The sequence below is a fragment of the Lathamus discolor genome, chromosome 2 (assembly GCF_037157495.1).
Source record: "Lathamus discolor isolate bLatDis1 chromosome 2, bLatDis1.hap1, whole genome shotgun sequence".
In the NCBI taxonomy this organism is placed as follows: domain Eukaryota; kingdom Metazoa; phylum Chordata; class Aves; order Psittaciformes; family Psittacidae; genus Lathamus; species Lathamus discolor.
The window spans coordinates 35631455-35653072 of NC_088885.1; the positions used below are offsets into that span (position 1 = coordinate 35631455).

Genomic DNA, 21618 nt, shown 5'->3' on the forward strand with positions numbered 1-21618 from the left:
CTCTCCTCATCTAATGAGCCACTTGCCTCATCATAGAGGGCAATTAATTTGCTCTTGATAAATTCCAATCATGTTCTTGCCCATCATGTGTCTGAACACACGTTCCAGGAGGATCTGCTTCATAATTTTCCCAGAGACAACCAGGCTGTCCTTCCTATAGATCTCCAGATCCTCCTTCTTGCCCTTCTCAAAGATGGATCTAATGTTTGATTTATTTTTTCCCCTGCTCATTTGGATGTGCCTAATTACAATGACCTTTCAAAGATGAGCAAGGGAATAGCCTTGCAATGGTAGCAGCAAGCTCCTGGAGAATGTTTGGATACATCGTACTGAGTCCCATAAATTAGTGTATATCAGATTTGCTCAAGCCATCCCCAGCTTGACCTTTTGCACCGGGGATAATGCTTCACTCTCACCAATTCTGCCATTAGGCTCAGGGACCTGAGAAACCCAGAGACAATCCTTATCATTAAAGAGGCAAAGAAAGCTTTAAGTATTTCTTCTATGTCCTTTTATACCAGATTGTTTGTCAAGATAATTTTGAATTCTAAGCCTCTTCACCCACTTCAGTTTAGTACTGTCTACATAAAACCATGCATTCTTTCCACTGCTAATAATGTAAATTCTGAGTGACACAGGCACCTGGAAGACCACCTACTTTGAGAGCAAGACATAAAAAAAACAAAAAAAAAACCCCAAAACAAAAAAACACTAAGATACTTAAAATACAATGTTTTATTCACTTGTAAACGCAAAACTATGATTGCACCTAGATCAAGTCCTTAGTTTGTTTCTAAGACTGTGTGAAACTGTCAAAAATCTTAACACCACACTGACTTTCAGCAAATTCTGTCTGAATCAGCCCTACTTACTTGAAGGCATTCTCATATTAAGAGTTGTGTCCCCAAGGACCTTAATGTTGACAATTCATTAGACAAGTCTATTTCCTTTAAAAAGCAATCTCTGCAGTCTTTTGAGACTCCCTATGGAGTATATGCAGAATCACACTGATGACTGTAGCCTTGGTTATGGTGTATTATCAAATATCAATGTAGCTTCCAGGGGGCCAGGGTTGGGGGTAATCGGATGTTTCTCAAAAATCATGAATACTGATGAGAATCCTCCAAGAAAAAACTTGACATGTCTAAAGAAAACTGTAGTCAGGCTAATACTGTTTCCTGTGGGATCCTAATCAACACTCTATTCCAGCTCACATAGTTTGTTCTTCCATAACACACTGCAAATAGCCAACTGCAAATTCAAATTCATTAACTTTAAAAAAACCCCACCATTTCTAGAGTATAGGGCTTTAAAGATGCAAAGATATTGAGACATGTAATGAAAAGCACAGGGAGTATCTGAAAGAAGCTTTGTCCAGCCTTCTCTATGCAGCTAATGTCAATCCTGCAAGAAAGGGGCTGCAGCCCACTGTGTGTTTTTCCTGATCAGCAAGATTCCTACACTTCACAACAATGCACGTTTTTCTTTCCTCCTGCACTGTAACATTTAGTCTATATACTAATTGAGGAAGAAGTGTTTATTAGAAATTGGCTGAAAAGGGCTGAGGAGTTTATTTCTGGATGTTTAAAAAAGCATCAGCTATTGATTTACTCTGAGTCTCTAGATACTGCTTATATTACCAAGATTCATGTATATTTAACTTTTTCCTCCTAAAAAAAAAAAAAAAAAAAAGGATTTATAATAGCAAACCCCTTACCCTGCTATAAACCGTATTAGTTGTATTTATGTAGATGCACCTAGATTTGCTCCCCTCCACTTCAAACTGTGGTCTTTTTAATAAAAATGTAGCTATATCATAAATATCTAAAGATCCAAAATGGAGGGGAAAAAAACCCTTTCAAAAGGGGGAGACAATATATAAAGGCATGGAATAAAGCACGGTAAGATCGAAATAACTTTTGCTTGTATCTAATTTCTCATTAACTAAGCAGTCAAAGGAAAAGGCACTGTTAGAATGAACAGACTATGTCTAAATAAGACTTTATTAATAACTAGCACAAATAATTATTTTCAGGTTGGCAAGTGTCACAGAATTGGTAAAAAAATCTAAGAGGTTACATCCTTGGCAACAAAACAAACAGCCTTTCAGACACAGATCATCAACTTAAATCCTTTCAAGATAAGCAGAGAGCAATAGCCACTCCCTGTTAATAAATACAAGTGTTGTGATGACTTCCACTCAGCTGTCAAAGGCAATCTTTTCACAAACATTACTGTTGAGATTTTCAAAGCAGTCTAGATAATTTACATATGTTTTTAGGAGACTATGTGAAGGCATTCTGGCCAGTCCTGTGTGCCAACTCTAGCACAGAAACTGAATAAAATTTTACATTTTCATTTTAAAAAATTTGTGGGCTTAATTTTTTTTTTTTTAATAAATTGTAAAATACTTCAGAACAAGCCAAACTCAGTTGTGCTTCATTATTTTCCCACCTAGTTTATATTATTCTTACATGAATTCATACCATGTGGCATGCCCGGCACAGAATGGACAGAGCCCTCAAACTGTTTGTGAGTGACAGCCCTGTGAGGAACAAAGACATAAGGAAAGAACCAACTGCATGAATTCCATCCTCACTGTACAAGACTTGACAGGCTTCTACTACTTTTTTTACATGCTGCTGAATCATGAGAGAACAGTGAGTTCACAACTACCCTGATATCGCTCACAAAATTCCATATTCGTCTCTGGGGTTTGCACTTTTTTTATAAAAAGAAAACAAAATTGAATTCCTGGAATATATTCCAAATAATGAAGTAAACATAAGAATCATATCCCTCTTTGAGGAGTCTGGTATGAGGATTTCCACTCTCCCTTTAAACACAGCAAACTAGGCCAGCTAGCAGGAATTACTACTAAGCATACAAAGACAGGGCTTCATCATTGTTATGGAGCATTACCTGTAATAGTAAGACATTTCTCCTATATATCTTTTAATTGAAAATATATATATTCTCAATGTAAGGTACTAATGGTAAATCAGCTACTTCACTTTAACAATTAAATGGATTTAGGTACATTTAAATATTTTCCCCTTGGTTTGTGGTTGGACACAAGAGGCTTCTTCACAGAGAAGTAAGAGCTCAAAAACAAAAACTGAAAACATCAAAAACAAAACCAGGATTAAGGGACAACCACTTCTGTTAAATCACAGCCTGCCAGTGAAGTCAGATTTTAGTGAGCTTTTATGCAACTTACTCTGCTTATTTGCTGTCATACCTATCTTATCAATGTTTGCACAGGAACATACTCAGTCCCAGAATCCTATCTACTCCACCTCTTAGACTCCACCAATCTTCTTGGGTCTTCTGCTCAGGATCATAGTTTTAGAGATATGCTGTAATTTTGGCATGACAGTAAAGTTTTCATCAAATCTATGCTTTCCCCTGGGAATGTCACAAAAACTGTATATGTTCTTTTTTTAAATTATTATCTCCAATTGTGGAGATTCTTAAATTTTTGTCATGTTCTGATATTTAGAAGCATGGTCCATTACACTACTGCTCCTTTGCTTTTGGTGATGCTACAATTTAGGGTTGTTACAACTGTGATTTGATCACTCCACCACTTTCCTAAGTATAGTGTTTGGTTTCCAGAGTCTCACATTCTTTGGCACAGCTGACAACTATTGAATTTGTTCTATCTGGAGGCTTGTTGGGGTTCCTTTTAAGAGGGGGGAAGCAAGAAAACTAGCTCCAAGAAACTAAATATTCTACGAAATCTTAGTATTTTTATTCTTTCTTTTGTCTTTTCTCCACTGGTTGTAGAAAACGCAGTTTTTAATATAAAACGCTGTCTTCTCAAGAAATCATGTAAAAGTGCAGATTAAGATTTCTTTCAAGAAACAGGAACACCAGAACCATCAACACAATATGGCATGCCAGCACTTTGCAGTCAATATACAAGCATCTCATCATCATAAGTTTCAAGATCTATTTATGTTTCAGCATAGCAGTCAAAAGATTGCAATTATCAGATGCATTTCATTGAACTGTGGTACATTTAACAACACGTTTTTGCAAATTCAAAGTGTCATGGTAGCTGGTTCCAGTAACAAAAGGATTCTGAAACAAATACATAGCAATATACACTGAAATTTCTACCTATGGGGCAGATATTTCAGACAGAGCTTTCAGCCCCTCAATTTGGATTCCCAACAAGTGTGTTTTCAGTATGTAATCTTTATATTGCAATATAAGGTAGGACATCAGCAGACTTTTTTCTTTTGTCCTCATTTTCATCAGATTTTTCCCTATTCCAATCAAACACTAAGATGCTACAGTCACCATATATTATTCTTCAGCTAGTATCTCTGGACATCAATGTTTAAAAGTGCCTACTTGTTTGGTTACTTCCTGCGTGAAAAAAAAAAATTACAGGATTTTCTGGTAACACCTATATATGTTCAATCTGCTTTCCTTGGAGTATCAGACATATTTTACTGAAAGTACTTTAGAAAGAATTTGTGGTGGTGACAAAACTTATTTCCAAATCAGTATAAACAAAATTGTGATACTGTTATAACTGAGGGAAACAAATGTTCCAGTCACCCTTGTTTTTCACTTTTGCGACACCCATACTAAAAAACAGGTAGTTGGAAAGCAGACCATAGAAATAAGGGAGAGACTAGTGTTAAAACAAAGTCTTGAATGTAAGCAGAGCAACTTTGCATTTTCTTTTCTGTAACTCCCCCTCTTTACACAAGGAATGAAAAGCAAGAAAGCATTTTAAACTGTGTTTTTACAATGCAACTTCTTGCTTTCACAAGTGCTACTAACAATACTGTGTTGCCTTATTAATCTATTTTTGAGAAATTCACCAGGCATCTTAAAGATCAACTTTCTCTAATCTAGCTACAGAACAAAGGTTATTTCTAAGTGCAATTTAACTGCATTCTCAGAAGAAAGCAAGTGTTAGTTTAAGCTCATTCTGCCTTGCATTACTATGTTAAGGCAGACAGCTACTTTAGAGCTTTGAACAAAAGGTATATTGACAAAAAAACAAATAATCAAGCCCTGTATCAAAAGCAAGAACAGATCTGTGGAATGAAGGACATGGAGATAAAAAAAACAGGCAACAGAAGAAAAAAATGGAGAACACAAATAGGAAGAGTTCTGGTAGTGCTAACTGAAAAGAGCATTGCAACCCCAGATTTCAATTCAACTACTATTTTTTTTTCATAAGGACCTAATAAAATCCAGAAGAAACTTGAACACAATGAGAAAAGGAAAAAAGAACACAGAGAAAACTGTAAAGAGCAGGCAGTATCTTGAGGATAATATATCCTCAAGAGAACAATCAAGTTCAAATAAAAACCTCAACATTTAAGCTAGTCATCCCCATTTTTCTGCCATTAGAAACAAAATGTCTTGAAAACAATTTCACAGATTACTTGTCTATTCAATCTCTCATCTGAGCTTATGTCACCTCAGCAGCAATCATATTGATTTCTATAGATAAAATATATTTAAATTTCAAATTTATATAAAACTTTTTTCTATAATAAAATGCAGATATCTACTGTTTTGAACAAAAATAAAAGCATACACAGTCAGGTGAATACCTCACTTTTTGTTTCTCTTTAATCTCTACTCAGTTTCTGCTCTATCTGCTTTCACTCAAAGTTTTAAAGCCACGTGTTTTCTCTCCAGGGTAACATTCAGTCCTTGTATCTGTGATTTCCTCTGCAAGACAAAAATCAGTTCTTAAGCTTACTCATGTTCATAACCAAAATACACACAGGAAAATCCATGTGCCTCCTACTGTTTGCATTTAGAACTGACAGAGATGCAACAGAGTACATTGAAGCCTGTAAAAGAGCCAAAACCCCCAAAGTTTAGAGGGACCTGGGAAAAGAAACAGCTTAGCAATATGAAAGAGGAAAGCCTAGGAATTAGGTACAAGTTTTGTGAGGATCTTCATGTGCAAGAAAAGAGGCTCCCTAAAACTGTTCTTCATCGTAGCTTTTTTTTTTTCCCCACAGTTTCACTGCATTCTCCTGCTTTCTTACAAACAGAAATCAGGCAGTTTCTGTCCACATCTGCTGAGCCAAAGCTCAGCCACACCTTTCCAGGAGAATCTTGAGTTAGCCTACACTCCCCTTCAGTTGCTTCCTCTCTTGTCCTTTAATACTCACACAGCATCTTCAGATATAACCCAGCATCATTCTCATTCTGTGAACTAAAGCTGCTCTCCTCCACACAGTGACAACCATGACTAAGGCTTTATGATGAAATTAGAATTCAGGGATATGGCAAATTCAACTTATTTTAAGAGAAAACAGAGTAAGAAAATGCAGACTGAAAAGGAAATTCTCACTTCCAGGATTCTGGAATTTAATTATTTTTGTTCAAGTTATTTGAGGCAGACAGGATAAACAAAATAAACAGTCTACACCTGAAAGCAATAGAAGATGTGCTAGTAGGCCAGCGCTTCAATGAAATGTAAGGTTTAAGTGAATGTAATGTGTCTTCTGTGATGAAAAATTCTTAATAACCACCAAAATACTACTTTTTTTTCCCTCCTCAGGTAAATTACAGGGAGTTGAAAAAGACTGTGCTTTACAAACACAATCTGTATGTTAAATTCTGGGGTTTTAAATTAGTGTTTTAATCACTGTGGCACATAACATGCTTTGCTTGAGTCTTATTTCAAAAAACCTGATCAACAGCTTTCTTTGAGAAATCCAAAATTTCTAAGTCTGAAGAGGTCAGACATAAGGAAGTAAAAACTTTTTCTCCCCTCAAAAGAAGAAGATGTAAGAATGCAAGGAGCAAACATTCTCAGACTCTTAGACAATGCTATTTTAATAATACATACAACTTTCATCTTCAGCCACCAGAAACATTTTCATGTGTGACCAGAAGACAAAATAAGCAATTATTTCCTTTTACGATGCAATTTGTGAAGATAACTTGTCAAATCAGTTATACAACCTGTAATACATGTCCACTGAGTGCCATTAGAACTTCCCAAACCAGCGCCACTGTTCCATCTGCTCAGCAATTCCCTGGTACACCAGGGATCAAAAGCAGTAACACTGCTTATTCTCTACTCAAGTACTTAACTAAACCAGTTCACTAATTTCTTAAGGTTCTTCAACAATTATGTGATTTCTTTGAATACCGCAACAAGAATGTACCACAAGCATATACAGAACCTTTGAAAATCAGCACATTGAATTTTGTACTTTTAACATTAGACCTTAAATCCCAGACCAACCCAAGAGAATTTACAAATTAAGTTAGTGTCTTTCCCTCATTCACCATTCACACACCAAAAAAAGCACACAGCTAACGAGAGTGCCCTTTCCTCAACACAAATTTAAACTGGATCAAATCACATATTTAAATACTTTGTAAATAAAATTTCAGTACTGTAAAATGGACTATTTCGTAAGAGTTGCCACTGCTATTTTCATATCTCTTAATTTTACCAGTTGTAATAGCTGTGCATTTCATGTGTGTGTATAAATTAAATCAAAGTATTTTTTAAAATGTTAAGTTGTAACAAAATACACTCAGGCATTTTCTCACATGGAAATCTGAGCCACTAATGTTTGTATTCTGAGGCTAGCAAAATACGGTGTATAGTTTTGAAAGTTCATCAGAACAGTGCAAACTCCTGATAAGTCAGCTGCTAAATAAATACATTAAATTAAAATACCCAACTACCATACCCAACCACCGTAACTAAAATATACTGTAATGTTAGATGAGATTTCCAAGCAAACTGATGCACACAGGCACGCACGCGTAGCAGATGTGCCCATCAATACTGCACCAACATGTTTAACCACCATCCTCTGCAGTCTTTTGTCAGACCAGATATACCTACGCTATATCTTAGGCCATCAACAATATTCTGGAATCTCTTAAGCAAGGCACAAAACATATAGAATCACTGAATGGTGAGGGTTGGTAAGGACCTTAAGATCATTTAGTTCCAACCCCCTTGCCATGGACAGCAACACCTTTCACTAGACCAGGTTGCTCAAAGCCCTGTCCAACCTGGCCTTGAGCACTGCCAGGGATGGAGCATTTACCACTTCTCTGGACAGCCTGTTCCAGTGCCTCACCACTCACAGTAAAGAATGTCTTCCTTTTATCTAAACTAAATCTCCCTTGTTTAAATTTTTGAAGTTCACTGTGTTTTGGTGCACTGATCAACTTAACAATAAGCATCTATATGTCCACTGCTGGCACACATCTTCCTTCCACCTTCCATCACAGTCAACCACATTTCTCTTAACTGACCTTTCTGACAAACACTTTTCTTGCTCCACCATAATCAGATCAGGATCCAAGATGAAGAAATTGCTTATCTGGGGAGGAGAGTTCTATAAAGACGCAGAGAGACCATTACAATGGGCGAGACAGACACAGAAGCTGGGTTAATATCTAGCACATCTACCTTGTGACAAAGGAAAATAAATTATTATACGTCTGGAAAAAGAAGCATGTAATTTACAGGGTTTAACTTTGTGCCTCTCTTGCCTTTGTGGGTTTGAAACAGACAGAACAGCAACATATGGTGCAATTGCTTCATAACAGACTTGGCATAGTCTCCAAAAGTCACCAGGTACACATGAATGTTGGTAACCCTCTATAGGGAGCTTTTCATTTCATTTTGCAAATGATGCTCAGGTGAAAGCTGTATGTTTGCACTGAGACCCCATTCTGCCAGGCTTGAGTACACTTAGCACCTTTCAGTCAAGGTAAGATTCACAATGCAGCTTTTTACTACCAGTAATAGTAAAGGAGGATTCGAAAGAGATTTCCATTGCAGAAAAATCCATTTGTAATAAACTTCTCTGTAAAAAAAATCTATGTGGGGAGACAGCATCTTAATAAGACATCAAGAATTTCCATTGCAGATGAATCCTCACAAACCCAAATTCCACAGCTTGCTTAGTCAACTTTATGATCAGAAAACAACCAAAGGATTGCTTTACAGAAAGTTCATATTGCATAAAACTCCCACACTGAGATTTGGCAGTAGTTAGCTATCTACTTTTTGATTTAAAAAAAAAAAAAAAAACAACAAACCAACCCAAACAAGAACCTAAGTGCCAATTTTGAATAATAACTCCACTGTTAGCAATGTACCAGTCACCTCCACAGCACCTACTACACTCATTTACCAGTCTCCCAATTACCTACTTTCATCCTGCAGTTTATATAGTATCTTATTTATATTTAAAATGTATAATTTCAGGTGGATGATCAAGGTATCTGCAATATAGCAATATCTGTGTGTTTATCACAGTAACAACACGGACTTGAATACACATTCCCAGCTATTTTATTTAAACAACACTCAGTGGTTAGGTTCAAAAATTTTTTGGATGCCTGTTGCCGTGGTTTGCAGAAAATATTCATTTGGAGCTAACCAGTTTTAGGAGACATACTGATTATGCTACTGTGAACATGTCTGTATCCTTGAAAAAGAAAAGCAGCTGCAGGAGCAACTCCCGCTTTCATTCTTTAACAGAGTTTCTTTTTTCCTATCTGTGACCTAGTCTCCACAGTACAACACATTTAATTACATCACTCGTGAAAAAAGGGCCAAACAGTATACAGAACACTGAGGACAAATCTGAAAAACTGACGCTGTTTTTACAGTCCCTCCCCATGTAAAGTACATACAGCTTTAAAGAGTTATTATGACTTAAATCACAAGGGATGTTTAAAAGCATAGAATACAGAAACCTTCAGGCAAATACTTACTTGCAAGAACATCATTAAATTTTCGTCAGAAATTAGTAGTAGAAGAAGGGTGAGAGTTACACCACTGCTCTTAAAATGCAAAATAAGTTAGTAAAGTGTGTACCCATCTTCTCTCTAAGTAAAAAGGGAGCCACTAAATTCCTGCTAGAGTACTGGCTTTTCATAGAATCATAGAATAGTTAGGGTAGGAAAGCACCTTAAGATCATCTAGTTCCAGTCCCACCCTAGACCATGTTGCCCAAGGCTCTGTCCAGACTGGCCTTGAACACTGCCAGGGATGGAGCATTTACCAACTTCTTTGAGCAACCTGTTTCAGTGCCTCACTTTCAGTAACTGTCGTTTTCTGTGTTATTTCCAGGCCTACATGGACAAAAAAAATATAAACTCACTTGATAAATTCTTCTCTGTGGTTTATCATACTGGCAAATTTACTTCAACTTTCTTTGGGAACTACTTTCTAATTATTTGCAAAAGAATTAGCCAACCTGGGTGTGACAGACTGTACTAACACCAGTTCCTGATCCATCCCAGTGCCTTTTAATAGTGCTGCATATAATAGTGCTGCTGTGTAAACACCATTCTGGCTCTAAGCATTTCAGAACAGGTTTTCCTATATAAACATGTAGCTCTAGGAGAGTTTCTCAAGGTACGTTTTGAGCACTTTTTCAAAGAAAAAGGAAACACTAAGTTACAAAGCTTTTGTCTAATACAGCAAAATACCTGTTCAATATTTCTAAGCCAATCTACACTACCATTTCCACAGACCACATAAACAAGGCAATTATGATGTTTTGTAGTTTCTTCTTTAGCTTGTCTTCTTGTTGCCTGTACTATCAGCTCCAGACAAGTTACATGCTTATCTTCACCATGAATGACTGACGGACCAACTTCTAATCACTTAGATTGCTGGAAGGAACCAGACTGTACCTAATGTTAAAACGCTAATTTTAGCTCATTTTCCTACAAATGTCACTAACTAACTCATTGACCACACCAAAGCTTTCTTTGAAGTAAAGAAGGTCCTCCTACACTACGGGAACTCCAGTCTGTTGCCCACAAGGTAAAGTGCTTTGCAGCCAGTGCGCACTGAGCCATACTTCAGGAGTAAAATGATAAACTCCCGGATTAACGCTGGGGGAAGCCCGCCGGGCACTGGCTGAGCCGGCCCAAAGCCCCTGAGGTGGCTGTGGAGTGCCGCGGGTGACCCACGGGCTACCCAGCATTTTCAGACAACACGCAAACACACTTCACGGCATCTCTAATCCTCTGCCTCCTAAGGCTCTCTCCCGGTATTAGTACCACACTGAGAACAGCTGTCGGTTTTATCAACTTCCTTAAAGATTTACAGGGAGTTTCCCAGGCTTAAGAGGTAAAAGGAATCCTTGCACCGGGTGTGAAGCAGGAGGCAGGTTAGCTCTCCTCCTCCTCAGCTTTTTCTCCAGCGGAGCGGGCCCTGCCCAGGCTGTCACCGCCGGGCCCTGCGACGGCCACCTGTAGCATGCACACTGGCGGCCCGCTGTCACCGGTCCCTGCGCCCCGGCCGCGGAACGCCGCTCGCCCCGAGGCCGGCGGGGGGAGCGCGGGGAGGATGGCACTCACCGCCTCCTCCGCCCGCGGCTTTGTTCGCAGCGCAGCCCCGCGCCGAGCCCCCGCCGCAGCCACACGCCGCCGCCCGGCCCTGCTAGCTAGCTGGCTGGCTGACCGACCGACCGGCTGCCTGACCGTCCTCCCCAGCCTCCCCGCAGCCGCGCCGCCACCCCCTCGTACCTTGGCTTTCCCAGCCTCCAGCTTCTTCAGCCTCTCCTCGTCCTCCATAGCGCCTGTGCGGGAGAGCAGAGTGTTACCGGCGACGGCAGGCGGGGCCCACCCCGCCTCCTCCCCTCAGCCGGGGCGCACACTCTCGCTGCGCTGTCCCGTCCCGCCTCACAGCGACGACAGCTGCCGTGGCGCAGCCATCGGCGCCGCCATCTTCATCCCACGTAAACACGCGGCCGGGGAAAGTGACGTTATGGCCGCCTGCCCCTCCTCTTGCTCCCAGCCCCGACCGCTCCGAGCGCCGCCGGAGCCCCAGGTCAGATAGAAACGCCCTCCTCACCCGCCCCAGAGCCACGGGCTTGCACCCCGTCCGGCCCAGCGGGAGCACGCTCCTGCGGCAGGACAGGACAGGACAGGACAGGACAGCCGCGGCGGAGGGGGTGCCGGCAGGCACACCCCTCTCCACAGCGCTTCTCGCTCCTTCAAACAGAGGGGCGGGGGGCTTTCTCTTCACACAAAAGAACTGCATCATCGAGATGCCTGTAATTTGCTGTCGCGTTGATGCAAAGGGCTGATCAGGCAGTACCCGAGTTGTGTTAGAGCGCAGCCTTCTGCTGGCTACAACGCTAATTTTGACAGTTTTGGTTTGCTAAGTGTTTCCTTGCTCCTGCGTGGGGCTCAGTAAATTGCAAGCTTCCTACAGCGTGGGTCTGAAGCTTGGAAGTAAAAAGCACAAGCTTTCTGAGCGTGGGTCGCAGGCTATGTAAGGATGATAACAAAGGATGTGTAGCCCGCTCCCCCTTCCCCTTTAAATGACTTAATATGCACCCATCGTGCCAGAAATAGGTGTGTTAAAATCAGAGTGGGGAATACGGCACGTGGCAATTAAATGCTAATACAACTTCTATACTTCAGCATTCGGTACAAAGCAGTATTCTGGGACTATTTAGTATTGTCTACTACATGGGTGCCTTGCAAGGCTAATAGCTATTTGTATTCCATGTTATATTGTGCTTTTTCTTTCAGCTACCCCTCAAGTCAGTTCTTTTTGTGATGGTATGATAGATGGCACAGGCTTACACATTCTTGGCAAGCCTTTTTTTTTTTTTTTTTTGTTAGTGAACAGCTGCATGTGAACAGAATCTTCATTCTGCATTTGGGATCATTCGGCTTTATTATACGCAAAATCTAAAATCATTCTGAATCAACTTCCAGTCAACTGAATCATCTCAGCTGTGCTGATCCTTTGAATGCAGTTCATTTAGTATACATTCTTTCCTTGCTTGAATTTTCCAGCAAAGACCGCACACACCCAAAACAGAATAAATGCCAAAAGAAAACATTATTTGCACAGTATTACTGACCACGGCCAAGACGGAAAATACTGGGGCTTCTAGCAGCAGAATTCCACAGCCATATTACTGTCAAAGTAAACTAAACCTACAATCTGGAATTTTTAAGGATTTTCCACTTCTAAAACACACTACATTTCATGGAAAAGTCTGAAATAATTTGCTGATCAGTACACATAGTGTGCATTCTTTTATTTAGAAAACCATGTCCTCAACCTTTAGTTAATAAATAAATAAATACCATTTATGTCAAAAGAACAAAACACCATCCATGGCAGGGAATGAGAACTGTCTGTATATACTTTGTTCCATACCTGAAGCAAACATATGTTTCAGTTAAAGTTCTCTCAGTCTTTGCTATTTCAGTAGAGGAAAAGTATGTCTAGAGAAAAGCGGCAAATTAAAATGAAATTAAGAATTAATTAAAGATGAAATGTTTTTATAGAAATCCAAATTTATTTGAGTTCATTCCTTAAAAATATGTTCTCAAGTCAGTAAAAGAAAGTACATCACACAAAGCCTGTCCAAATGGAAGTTTTCCCCAACAATTACAAAGGCCTAGAGGCCCCTGAGGGAAAAACAGATCGCCTTTTCTGTGTCAGTAACATTCCTCTTGGGTGATGGAGGCCACTATCACAGAACTAGCTGTTAGGTGTCAGTAAAATTTCATACATGCATGACACTAATTTCTTAATCAGTAAATTTCCCATTTAAAAGATAATTACAGACTTCCCAAATCCCATAATTAAATGGGTTCTTGAGTTAATGATAAGAATCAATGGGCCTAATTTACCTCTCACAGACTTATATCCATGTAATTCTAATGGATTTTAGTTAAACACCTAATTCATGACAATGAACATCATGAAAATCAGACTGACAAACTATAATAGAGCACTGTGGAAATTACTACTGGATAAAACATCCCAGGGAATAATATTTCCATATTCTCTCAACATTAGAAAAATAGGACTTTTTCTCCTAGGAGTAAAAAAAAAAAAAAAAAAAAAAAAATAATCCATACAATATGATTTCCTACTTAAGCTATTTAAATTTCCATTTTATAATTTCTGCAGGCTGAGCTGAGTGGAATTCACAACTTGGTTAGTCTAGTAAACTACCAGTTACAGAAAGGCATTAATCTTGCTTTCTTAATGCTCAGAACTGGCCAATAACATTCACTTGCCTAAGAATGTGAGATAGTGTACAAGAGTCAGGCTAACGGCTGCTTTAAAAATTGATTAACTTTCTAACACTCATTGAATTCAAATAAGCTAAACATGGGTAAACTGCTTTCAATAGTAGCATATGTGAAGTGAACCAGATTAACAAGGTAAAGAGTATAGATCGGACATTCTCCAAATTAGGAATGACTGGTGTTTTGGCTTATTTTTATATACCAATGCATTGATTATTGGAAATGTTCATACAAAACTGCACTGAATCAGCTTTGAATATCAGACCTAGTTTTTAGTTGTGTTTGTCTGCAAATAAGAACAGAGTCCTCTTCACCTACAGCATTTTCTCTAACAATGAAACTCTACCTTCTTCCTACCGCTTCTGTTTCCTTTCTTCACTGTTCACTGGAGATATGCCTGGTGACTCTTGCTGTGGCACTTTAGTAGACTGCAAAGCCAAAAGATGGATCCTAAAGATCACGTGTGATAAAGTCACAAATTTCTATTTATAAAATCCAAATTCTGTCCTAGTCCACTGAAGTGAGATGTCAGATCATAATGTGCTGCTGATAAATTGCATCTATAAGTAAGATGCAAAAATTCCAAAATATCACAGGCCTAAACTGGTGATGCAACCTCTTCCAACAGCTAAGGAGCTCAGATATTGTGTGTTCTCAGGTGTCATAACTATCAGCAATACCACTTAAATGTCCAACAATAATTTATGTCCTTCAACAAAAAAAATATGTATTAGAATGGAAGACACGTACATAAACCATGAAAGATTCCCTGAACCAACTTGTAAAAAACAAATATTACCTGACAGATTTACCTCTGCTTTTGCCCCAGTGCTGTGCCAGCTCTGTCCTTGCCTTCTGCCCTGCAGCTTCACTGAGCGTCGCTTTGTGCTGCAGTTTCTCCGAGTGCTGCTTTGTTGGCATGATTGCAGCAGGCAGATGGTTTAGGTAAAATGTGTAAAGTTCATCATTTCAGGGATCCTTTGTAGGTAGTGCTGAGGGAGGATTACCAAATCGAATTAATTTGCTGTTAGCAAGTGCAAATCAACTCAAATTTCAGGTAGAACCTGGCCTATTACATTTACATAGTCTGACAACATGTTATAAAAACATTTTTTAAGACCTCAGTCACTTTCACCTCAGGGATTTTGGGGTTATGTTGTTTATGTCAGGATTACCTTGAACTATGTTTTAGAAACAGACAAATGTTCTCTTCTTCGAAGCAGGGCATAACAAATGCCATTACAGAATAAACAGTAAGGTTTGGTAGTTAAGTAGGTGAGCTAGAGATATAAGGAAAACATGATTTAAAGAGCTTGCTGTGGTTTTGTTGTTTCGTTTTGTTGTCTTTTAATAATGGGTGGAAAAACATGGTTGTATGAAAAAAAAATCAATGGGGCAACTGATGAATATATATACAATCAAGGTCCCATGTAACACCTGGCATTTCTATACTCTTGTATGTTTTTTTAAATGAAAAAGGACAAAAAACTATGAAACTTTGGTTAAGCATGCACGCTGAAGATGAAAATAAAATGTCCCAAGGGGAAACAGTTACCAAAAAATGTAATTTTTAACCTATACCTGCAGCTATCAAGTTAGACAAATTTATGTAAATTTATATAAACCATTGCTAGCAGTGTCCCACCAAACAACTGCTTTCTGTCACTAGTCAGCATGCATTTATTTTCCTACATTGAAATAGGTCTTATTGAGTTTTGTTAAAACAGGTGACAGAAGAAATCAGACACTAAAGCATTCCACACAAATACGTGATCCAGCCGTTCACTAATACATGAATAAATGTGGGCTTACTAACATGCTTCAGTCACACACACTAAAGTCCAGCACACAAAAGTGTATTTCTTATTTCCAAAACCAAAAATTTATCTTCTGCTGAAAAGACAGTAACATAACTCAAAAGAAAGTTGTAAAGCGTGCACAAAGATGTGCATCTTTGTTTTCTGAATCCCAGAGTTGTATAGCTTACACTTTGTCAAATTGTAAACTCCATGTATCTTTTTTTTAGGCATACTTGAGTCTATTCCTCATCATTTAATTAATTAAGACAAACCCTGTGGTGCTTGTTTGTTGCCTTGATGTAAATACTGTGGCTAGGAAGAGGAAAGACTCTTCAGCGAAATTTTGTGAGATGAATAATTTATTCTGCAAGCGTAATAGATTGAGAATGGTAATTTAAGTAAGCTTGCAACTAATACAACTAATTAATTGACCCAGAAGCATCAAATTGGCATTTGATATTTGAGGTAAGCACAAAAAAATTAATTCATACCATAAATCAGATATATTTATACCATAAATCTGATAAATTAGTGTCATATATACAGCTATTACAGCACACATTTCTTTGTAACTGGTCAAATTGCCCAAGTTTATATAAAGGCTCAGTGTATGATTCTCTTCTGCCTACTGCATATGAAGGTATAAAAGCTAGTTATTTTCTTGCTGTTCTGGTATTTTATGTGGTCAAGTGCTATTAATGAAACTCTGTTTAGAACGTGGAAAAATTTACAGCACAATGTTTCAGCAGAATACCAGTTTATCAGTTGTGAAGATGTTTCTTTTTAAATTTATCCAGACTGTTGACCTGGCAGATCAGCATTCCCCATATTTTTTTTTTATTTTAGAAATTCCAGAATTTCCAGTGGTATCTGAGGTGGTATTCCAGTGGTATCTGAGACTTCAGTCCTGGGAAGGTTATGGAGCGAATCCTCCTGGGGGCTATCACAAGTCAAATGAAGCGTGTGATTGGGAAAAGCCAGCATGGATTCAGTAGGGGCAAATTGTACTTGACAAACCTGATTGCATTCTATGACAAAGTGACCTGCTCACTTCGTGTGGGGAGAGTGATGGGTATTGTCCATATGGTTTCCCACATCTCCTCCTCAAGAAACTGATATATGTAGTCTGGATAAGTGGTCTGTGCTGTGAGTGGGGATCTGGCTTACCAGCTGCCCCCAGGAGCTGGTGGTGAAAAGGTGACTCCTTTTCAACGCGGCAGTCTGTCACCAGTGGATTGATATTGGGCCCAATGCTGTTTAATACTCTGCAAATGATCTGGAAGATGTGATCAAGTGTACCCTGACCAAGTCTTCCAGCAATACCAGACTGAGTCGGGAAGTGGACACTTTGGAAGGGAGAGTCACTCTGCCCGATGAAGAGTGGGCTAGCAAGAACCTCAAAGTTCAACCAGGAAAAGGAGTGGCTGGCCTGTGATCCTGGCTCACACTCCCTTGTGTAACTGCAGCTTTTGCTGTCACTAAACCTTAACACGCTTTAAACAAATTGGTTTCTTCCTGCTGCTATCAGCCTTGTCGTTTAAAAACTAAGGTAAGTAGAAGGGGTTTGTAGCCCACCGCTTACTTCTGTAAATCGAGATATTACTGTAAAAGGCTCCCTAGGAAGCCCGCTTTTCCATGACGGGCACGCCACTTTTCAGAGTAACAGCCGGGACCAAAATCCAGGGATATTTCATCTTATGCTGCCATCTCCTGGCAAATGGCTCAATTACAAATAAAGTGGTAAGTCATAAAAGAGCTCTGCAAGGCGGCAGCCCTGGGAACAAAGCTGGTCTCGCGTAATGGCGCTTTCTGCCTGCCGCCAGGGGCAGCGGCCCGAGGGGAAGGACAGGTTTGCACTGCGGGCTTCTCGCACCGGTGGCCTCGGGCAGCCGTATTGTAGTTTGAATGTAGAGGCTGTATAGAGCAACGTGAAAACAGCCCCATGATTTCTGGTCTGTGGCTTGTAGTCGGTGAGGTGAAAATACATTGTCGGTGGCATTTGACAAAGGCTGGTGTAAAGGCGTGGGATGTTTCTGTAGGACAGTTTAACCTAGCAAAGAGGTTACAAATGGGACCAGTCTTCTGTGCTGGCACAAGTTAAAAGTAGAAATGAGAGAATCTGCTGTTGCCTGTGTAAGAAACGATGGCAGTGAGTCCAGGTGCCTTCCCGCTACCTGCCTGAAGCCGCAGCCGTTTGGGAGGTGTTACAAACATTCCCTTCCCTAATGATTGTATCAATCAGTCTTTACAGTGTGATAGAATATTAACTTTGTTAGTTTGTATATTCAGATTATACACTGTAATGTAATGATGTAGTGGAATTTTACTGGATGCTTTAGTATTGTTCACACTTAAGTAAAACAAACTAAAGAACAACCTGGCCCTGGAAATAAGGACTTTGCTTCTTGGAAGCTTAAAGCTGTCCATTAAGGATAAAGGGTACACCTGCATAACCAAGATAATGGCAGTATCCTAGCCCCTCTGACATGTCTTTGAAACCCTCTCAGTGTGGTCTGGTATCATAGATAAGTAACTAGAGCAAGACTGACTCCAGGGACATCTGGATACATAGACAAGCAGCAAGAATGCTGCAAAAATGTAATTGCATGACTTAGTTTTACTATGATTAGTAATCAGTAGTGTGGGTGTTAGTGATCAGTCTATTTGTGTTTTGTACCTGAACACTTGAAGGGTATAAGAACCCTGTGTAAAATGACATTTGGAGTGCTCCAGATTGTCTGGGATACCCTATGCACATGAATAAATATTTACCCTTGTAATTGTGTACTTTGTGTCCTAGATTCTCTTGGTTGACAGGGGGCAGTGGTGAATTTTTGTGATAGGTGAGCAGAACTGTACGGTGGCTGCTGTGCCCCTTTGTGTCCAAGTGGCACTGGAAATGGCCAATTTGTGATTGCCCAGGGGCAACCTATATTGCTTTTCCCTGTGTTTGGGGTATAGCTCAATGTAAAGAAAATACCACGGAGACAGGTAATCAATGTCTGGGGCCCTTGCTTAAGGGGAGGAGAAAGATAACCTGTTGTTTGGGAAACCACTTCTTTCACTGACCTCCATGAAAGGACCTTTGATGCTTTTCCACTCATTTGACTTGGGCATAAACTGCAATAGTTCTATAGAAGTGTGGCTGATATTCAGATGGGTTGTCATGACAAGATAAAAAAAATAAAATGTTCCTGGTGTAGAGAATTACGCAATATTTCTTAACTAGTAAACTTCTCTGCAGGGCTTTAGGGATGAAAGGAGAGACCAAAGGAGTGCCAGAACTTGATTTTTATTTGCTAAAGGAGTAGCCTTAATCATGTTGGTCCAGGATATTGTGTGACCTTGTGTTCTTTGTATGCTTTGGGAAATGGCAGTGTCTAAGATCCAAAGTGGCTCCCCACAGGCTCTTCAGCTGTTGTAGAGCTGGAGTTGATGTGTGGCACTTCCATGTTCTTGCAGTGCCACAAATTTAGCTCTGTAGACACTGATACTGTATTGTTGAGGACCTTCACTGAAACATGCTAAGAGCTTACAAACACGAGTAGCCCACACTGCACTCACTGTTGATTAAAAAAGCGTGGTGACTCGTCAGTGATTTATGCAATGTGGTCTGGATGTTGTGAATAATTTGTTTTATTTTCAGTAGTGGATACACAAGGATTTATGTATGTATGGGTCTGCTGTTTAAAGTTGTTTCATGCACTTGAAGCGTTGTCACTGGACTGTTAAGGCTTTTTAGTCTGAATTCACTTAGCTGGCAAAACAGTGTGAAGATTCAGTGTCATAAGCATTATTGATAGCTGTTCTGAATTGAGTCCAGCTTGATACAATTTTGGGGATGGGGAGAAGACTTGTAGAAGAAATGAAAGATGACTTGGTGGGTTTTTTTACAGGTGGCCTGAGGTGCTGCTTTGGTGGCAGCATAGCTTTTGGTCTCTCCCCATCTCATGCTGCAAGAGTTACTTGCAAAAACATGAATAGATACTGGAGAGTGAACAGCTTTTCCCTAAACACCTACTGGATAGTCACCTGGATTGGACTCTAATTTTTCTCTCCATTAATTATACTCATATATAGGTGGCTACATTTACATTACTGTGCTGTGGTTTGTGAATTATCAGCTGAAGTGTTTCCTGAATTATTGATATGACTTAGGGAAAGAAGCAGCCTCTCAGTGTTCCTGTTGGTATTACTTACTGCGTGGCATATTTGCTGTTCAGAATCAGCATGTTTGTTGTTAATTGTTTCAAAATGAGGGATCAGATTTTAAATAGTGTTTGGGGGGGGGGGTTGGGTGTGGTTTTGTTTTGTTTTGGTTGGGGTGTGTGTGTATGTGTGGTTTTTGTTGGCTGTTTTTTTAAGTAAAAATAAGTTGCTATTTAAAACACAGGGATGTTGTCAGCAGTTAATCCTGAGAGGTCTGAATCCTATTCTGAAACCTATTTTGTCACTTTAGAGATTTTTATCTTTTCAAGCTTACTTTGTGAGCATATTCAGGAGCTAGGCCTTCTAGAGTTCTTAAAAGAACCATGAAAGATCCTGGTTGGAGACAAAGGTTTCATTCACTTCAGCAGGCTGCTTGCGTCACTGGCTGAGAAAGTGTGCTGAGATTTAGGACTTCCAAGCTGATTTTTGGCACTAGGAGTATGACGTCATTTCCTGAGTTGTGTGACCATGCTGGAAAACTAAAAAACGTGATTTTTAAACAACCAACTTTACTTAAAAGCCCAAGAAATGACACATTACGCTTAAATAGCAAATCCTACAATAAAAATTCCTTCAAAACAGTGAAAAGGAACCCCGAAAAGTGTGCTTTTTTACAGCTCAGGAAATTTTTAATTTATTGCAATAATAAGATTTTGTAAAACAGTTAATTGCTGAGTTACAAAATAAAATACATAATTTCTTTGTAACCATGAAACAAAGGTATTGTGTACCAGAATTTGGTGTTGTGATATACCATTTTTACTGAGAAAACCTCCGTTGTCACCAAACGAGAATGCTGTGTAAAACCATACTCCATCCATTCAAGTTGGTTGTACTGTAAGGTTTTTCTTTTTCCTTGCTTCCAGTGAAGAACCACGCAAGAAGAGCAGTAGGAGTATATACAGCTTCTGAATCCCAAGGCAGTCGAATGTTTGATACATATGAAGAACACTTTGCTTCTCTAATACAAATGATTTCTATCTATTGGATTTTCAGTGGGGGTTGTATTCAAAGTGGTGCTTTCTGTGGCTTCAGAAAGAAAATAATAAAGTAGTGGTGGTACAGAGTTAATGAAGAGCAATGTGGCTTGTGTGTGAGTGGATGTTGAAATAGTAAGGCAACAGGGTGCTCTTAGGAGATTTAACACAAGCAGGGCCTGAAGCAATTTCTGAAGACCAGATGAGCTAGCAATCTGCTCATTACTATCATCATCTAACATTAGCCATGGGTCATCCTATGAGTTTCTTGAAAAACATTGGGAAAAATATTATCATGGTGTTGTGAAAATTAAAAGGATACTGGCAAGTTGCCCAGAGTCCTTTCTTCATTTTCATAGTAACAGTAATGTGCAGAAAAGAATACCATCTTTTGCTTTCTTGAGTTGATGTCTAAAAATATTTGTGACAAATTGAACAGAACACCATAAGTATTTTGAAACAGAGTAGAACTGGTACATTACATACCAGCTTTGTGAGGTTGCCTGTATGCAGTGAAAATCAAGTTGTTTTTTAAAGACCATTTCTAGAAATGTCTTTGTCCTCCTGTGGACCAGAAA

At 39.3% G+C, this 21618-nt stretch overlaps 1 protein-coding gene across 6 annotated transcripts in view; it reads right to left on the minus strand.

Moving 5' to 3' along the window:
- AKAP9 (A-kinase anchoring protein 9) overlaps positions 1 to 11719 on the minus strand; it is a 111078-nt gene extending 99359 nt beyond the window's left edge. For all 6 annotated transcript variants that reach the window (XM_065666392.1, XM_065666388.1, XM_065666393.1 and 3 more), the window contains exon 1: positions 11518 to 11719. In XM_065666392.1, coding sequence (XP_065522464.1) covers positions 11518 to 11565 — 48 coding nt within the window. In that variant the 5' untranslated portion in view covers positions 11566 to 11719. The remainder of the gene's footprint in view (positions 1 to 11517) is intronic.
- Between the last annotated feature and the right edge of the window lie 9899 nt (positions 11720 to 21618).